Source organism: Alligator sinensis, unplaced genomic scaffold, assembly GCF_000455745.1.
Source record: "Alligator sinensis unplaced genomic scaffold, ASM45574v1 scaffold93_2, whole genome shotgun sequence".
In the NCBI taxonomy this organism is placed as follows: Eukaryota; Metazoa; Chordata; order Crocodylia; family Alligatoridae; genus Alligator; species Alligator sinensis.
Window position 1 is genome coordinate 2,220,446 of NW_005841854.1, and position 5,636 is coordinate 2,226,081.

General features: G+C 44.0%; 1 protein-coding gene across 5 annotated transcripts in view; it reads right to left on the minus strand.

The window, feature by feature from the left end:
• Nucleotides 1–2,812: 2,812 nt before the first annotated feature.
• The window catches only part of HEATR1 (HEAT repeat containing 1), a 52,304-nt gene continuing 49,480 nt past the window's right edge, over nucleotides 2,813–5,636 (minus strand). For all 5 annotated transcript variants that reach the window (XM_014523975.2, XM_025213591.1, XM_014523974.2 and 2 more), the window contains 3 exons: nucleotides 5,514–5,636; nucleotides 4,061–4,169; nucleotides 2,813–3,099 (listed from right to left, as the gene is read on the minus strand). The exon at nucleotides 5,514–5,636 is cut by the window's right edge and continues 42 nt beyond it. In XM_014523975.2, coding sequence (XP_014379461.1) covers nucleotides 3,011–3,099; nucleotides 4,061–4,169; nucleotides 5,514–5,636 — 321 coding nt within the window. In that variant the 3' untranslated portion in view covers nucleotides 2,813–3,010. The remainder of the gene's footprint in view (nucleotides 3,100–4,060; nucleotides 4,170–5,513) is intronic.

The following is a 5,636-nucleotide window of genomic DNA, read 5'->3' on the forward strand; positions in this document are numbered from 1 at the left end:
TTTATGTTAATGGAACAATAATGAAATTACTGGAGTTACTGCATATAAAAATAGACTAATATATTGATGAATCGGGTCCATAATATGTTTAAACAATAATAGTGTTTTTCAGCCCAAAGTCTAAAAGCATGTCCTAAATTATTGTGTAGCACTTGGCCTAATGAGACTTTTTCCACTGTTGGTTCTGTCCTGTGGTGCAAAGCCACTTCCTGACTAATCATATCCACTTGTACTAGGGTAGTTAAAGATAAACCCATCAAGGAAGCAGTAGGTGTTATGGGCCAGATCAACTGAGGTTGGACTGGCACGTGATAGTGACACACTTAGTTCAGTTGGCAGTAGAAGAGTGATTTTACTAGATCTTGTCCATTTTTGGACTGTGTAGAGTCCAAAGAGTTCTCATCTGATTCAGACTGTTCAGGGATGCTTTCTGGTATCTGTTTTTAAGAGGGATGCACCTGTGAACATTATATGCAAAGTCTGGCCACTGGTTCAACATGAGAGTACTTAACTCTACTACCTTGCACTATCTGAAACAAGCAGCGGGTATATATTCTACTCCATCTTCTTTGCTGAGTGCTTGAGGGCAATTTCATTAGTATTTCCCCGAGCAGAGGTTCCCAACCACTGGGCATGAGTACCCCGCCTGTCCGCCCGGGCGAGCAGCTTCCGGGGTGTCATAGCTGAGCTTCTGGGGTTAAAGCCGGGCGGCGGGGGAGACCCAGGAGCGAGGCAGCCAGCTCTGTGTGCCCCATCCCAATCCTGCCGGGCCATGGAAAAAAAAGTTGAGAACCACTGTCCCTGAGGAAGTCTACTGTATTTACAACTTTTTACAATGAAAGTTGCTGTTAGTTGGCAGTTTTATTTCCCTAGAAATGTATTATCCTTAAAGCTAAAAAAGGGAAGCATTTCTATCTAACACCCATATGTCTTAATTTAAATTCTTTGGTTTTTGGTCAGGCAGTTTCCAATGAAAATAAAATGTTTAGTAGATTTGAAAGACATTTTTGTTTTCTTTTAAATGTCTAAAAGAATACTTTTAAAGATCTAAAAGATGTAGCTTCTGTAAACTTGTATGAAGAATGTAAAAAAGCAGAACTTAAATTAAAATTTTGTGAACAATGATGCTTGCCCCTCCCCCTGCTTTAAAAGTGCTGTGTGTACATACAGAATATGCGCCTTAAATCTACTGCTATTTTCTGAAATCCTTTTCAACAGTTTCCATAGATTTGAATTGAGCACATCTATTCTTTCCATGCAATTCAGAAATTAAGTAATTAAACCAGGGCACAGACTAAACATTTAAGTTTTCAAAGATGTGCATTTTGGGTCCAGGCAGTTGTAAAAAAGTAACTGGCAGTATGTATGCTATTACTGGGTACACCTGCCTGTGCTATTAATTCGAAGTAGGTTTACTGTGCAGTAAAAATATTGCACAGTAAGCCTACAGGGGAGCATGTCTAAATACATGTTCCCTTCTTGGGAGCAGGGTTGCTCCCAATAGGAGCAGGCTGTACAGGGTTGGTCCTTCCCTGCTCTGCCTGCCTACAGTAGCCAGGGGGGAGTTGCAGGCTCCTCCCCCTCCTGCCCCGACATGTCCTACCGGGGTAGTCCCAGTAGGCATAGGGCTGGGAGAGCTCAGCCAGTTACAATGGCAGCTGTTTCCTGGCTCTGCACATTGGGAGGAGACCTGATTCGCAAAGGGCCAGGAGAGAGCTGCTCATGCAGTAGGCAGAGATCTCCTTATCCTGTACACAGCCAGATAGACAGCCACCAGCAAGCCCTGGCTGGGTAGGAGGCTTGCTGGGAGCTGTCCAGGTTGTGGGGCAGCTGCAAGTGAGCCTCCTGCCTGGTGGGGGTGCATGGGGCTTGCCGGCAGCTGCCCTGCTTGACATGGAGCTGGTTGCTCTGGAGAGGACATAGGGGCTGAGAATCTAGCCCTCCCTGTCTCCTGGAGCAGCCAGCTCTGTGCTGCGCAGGGTCTGGGAATCCAGTCCTTGCTTGTCCCCCAGAGCAGCCAGCTCCATGCAGCATGGGGCTGACTGCTCTAGGAGACAGGCAAGGGCTGGATTCCCAGCCCCCACTTGCTCTCCCGAGCAGCTAGCTCTGTCCAATATGGAGAAGCACAGACATGGGGCAGAGAGCTCTCAAATCCTGGCCCTAATCAACTCCTAGGGGGATCTGAGCATTGCCAGGACCAGGGACAGACAGCTTCCTGTTCCCTATGGCCCCCTGCTGGGGCCATAAATTTGCTCCCAACTAGTGTCTATATGTGTTTTACTGCACAGTATCAACTGCACAGATAGCTACTATCTATAAATATAGTAAACTAACTGTGCAGTAGACTAGTTTACTGCACAGTAAACGTGAGCACACGTAGATGGTGATGCTTTACTGTACAGTAGACTTATCTACTGCACAGCCAAGTGTCTTGCATAGATACACCCACTGAGGAGCAAGCTTATATCATAATAAGTAAAGCTAAATTAAACGTTCTTTTGTTTTCCTTTAGCTTAAGGATTGTTGGCCTTAAAACCCAAATCCCATAGAGAATCAGACTAGCAATTTAGAAACCGAGTTGTTACTGGGAACAAAATTCACAACTTAGCTAGACAGGAGTTTGCTTACTGCTCCCATGACTAGTAAGAAAACAGCAGCCAACTCAAAAGAAACCAAATTTAAGCATTTTTTTTGTTTGTTATTCTCCTAATAATTGAGGAAAATCCATCCCCTAAGTCTTCAAGAGATATAATACACTACAATTCAAACAATCTGAGAAGTATTAAAAAAATGACAAGTTATTAGTATGACAGCTCTCTTTTAATAGCTGTGGAAATGTAATAACCCTGAACAGTGTACAGAATCTTAGCTGTAATACAACAAATCAGTATTCTCCAATGCAAAGACATTATTAGGAAGTTACTGTGGTAGTATACTTGCACAGATGAACTAGTCAGTTATAACTGTCGCTCTTTAGATTACATAACTACAAAACAAAGACAGCTGTTTCTTAGAAGTAGCTCTGGAGTGGTTCTCCCAAAATGACTTCTAGTTGCTGAACTGTCTTCTGGCACTGGTGTTCTACTTCTTCACATTCATCTGAAAAAAGTTTAATGGGACACAATGAAAACAGACCTGTCAGTTCACACATCTGTTTTGAAATGGCAGGGAAGATTAAGTCCCTTTTCAGACTGTATGCTTTTCAGGACAGGAGAATTAGGTGCTTCTCCAAAAACTAAAGCATATTTTGAAGTTACAGGGCCAAATATTTTCTGAGTGTTGGAGCATTAATAGTGTTGGAGTAAATGTAAACACACTTCAAGAACTTGTTGTATAAGGAGGACTACAACAGGAATGCTTACAATGCTGATGCGTGGAGCTCCTATACTGTATGCATCTACACCAAGGTGAATTCCACTCAACTAGCTTAAGCCCCCGGGGCCCCTGGCAGATGTGCAAGTGAAGGTGCAATGGGATCTGATGCTGGATCCTCACAATCATGCTTCCTACCATGCCACGTGCCTGGCAGGAGGCATGATTGTAGGATCTAGCATCAGATCCCATTATGCCTTATTGCCAGTGCAGGGGGAGCCCACAATCATGATTTCAGGCTCTCCCATGTGTGGGCAAGGAGCAAGCTCTCACAGATGGGAGTGTGATGAGGCTCCCAGCCATGGGAGGTGCACCAGGCACTCCTGCCACTCCCAACCATGGGGTGTCCCCCCTGTACCTGGGAGCATCAGCCAACCAGGACTCCGAGCTACAGGGGTGCACCACTTACTCCCATGGCTGGGAACCCCCAGCTGATCTGATCCCAACATGATGCGCCCTTGCAGCTGGGAGCCTGGATCAGCTGATGAGGTTCAAAGTTATGACAGTCCATGGTGTGCTAGGTTTAAGTTCAAATTGCTCAAGTCTCTGTATTGATTTACATACTGAGTTACTGATTACTCCTAACATACTTCTTACTGAATCTTCACTTAAGTAGCAAACAGTGCTTTCTGTTGAAGATCCACTCCCCGCACCCGTTACACTAGACTACTTAACAGAAATATTTTACCTTCCATTAGCTCAGCCAAGAATGGAATGGATTCTGGTAACAGCACCATGAAGTTCTCCTTCAGTTTTCCTGCAAGTTCTAACAAAGCAAGCAGAGCAGCAAAGCGAACCTAAAATGAGAAACATTACATTGCAGCATAACTTTCAGAAACATCCTTCACCCTTGAGCAAGGACCCATCTGGTTCTTTCTTCCATGCCAACTCACCCCATATCCCCTCCATTAAAGGGAATTCTGAGAAGTGTATTTGCTAAACTGTGCTCAGCTGATGGAGGGGAGGTTAAGGTAGATTAGTTTCCCTTCTCTATCAGTCGTGTAATAGGCTTAACTCCTGGCTAGAGATTGTGGTCTCTCGTAAAAATCTACAGGCTTGCTAGGAAGAGGAGACCACCTCACAAGTGGCTGATCCAGAGGATTGCTTTCTGGAGTCTACAGCAGGTCTCTACCCGCCATATGCCAGGCAGCATGTCCAGAGGGACAGTGCCATGCGGAGCACCCTGTCAGCTGTCACAGTACTTGCAAGTGGTTTGGAACTTTGTTCCTTATAACTTCAAATATCAAAATCACCTGGCTAAATGACACAAAAGCAGCCAACCAGTTGGCAAAGCTTAGGGAACACTGGTCTTTGTGCTACTGATGTGACAGCCCATCAAAAATGGTTGCTGCATGCTGCAGTCTTGGTCTCAAGATACTAGCCCTCAAAAGAGTGCATTTCTGTAGTCTAATCTCTACAAATCAAAAGATGAGTAAGGACAACACTGTCAATAGCTGAAGTATGTGGTCTTCTCCTGGTATCAGTGCAAAAGGAACAAAACGCACTCAAACCACAGCTGCTATTTGGGCATTTATTAGTAATCTTGGTTTCACAAGCTGCTGTACTCCCTCATGTTTACTAATCCCTCTACTTGCCCTCAAATTCTTTGCAAGCCTCTCCTCCTCAGTTCCAATAACAATGCAACCCTGAATCATTTTGTTCAGCTGCATCAGCAAGGCTAACACAAGAAATAAACTTGTCAGCCCTTTTTATGAAGACATTAAAACCAGCGTCTGACAAACTGTAAACAGCAGCAGGAAAGAGAAGCACAGTGAAAGCTTTCATGAGAATGTGTTGGAAGCTGATGAAATAGCTGCTCATATTTATCCCCTGCTGTTCAGTCTAAAGCTATTCCACTTCCCCAGCAATACACACCATAAGTGAACATTACTATGTAGCCACCTCTATTGCAGGCAGATCTAAGAGATTCAGCCTGGAAATTATCCACTGACAAAAGAATTTGCTTGTTTGCATAAACAAAAGACAATCTTTTTATGCATCTAACCCACTCATGTTTGTAACGGAATTCAGTATTAAGTTTCTTTCTAGTGAGCATAGCAAATCTCACCCTGAAGTGATCCAGTCAACCTACATCTGTTTTATATCTCAAATATTCTCATGCAATACAAAATATAATTCACCTTAGGTGACGTGTGTCTCATCTTCAACAGAATCTGGTAGTTCAATGGTTTCCAGAGAGAATCATCTGCCATTGCAACTGAAAACTGAGCTATACAAGGTATCAGGTGGGCTGTCACTCTTTC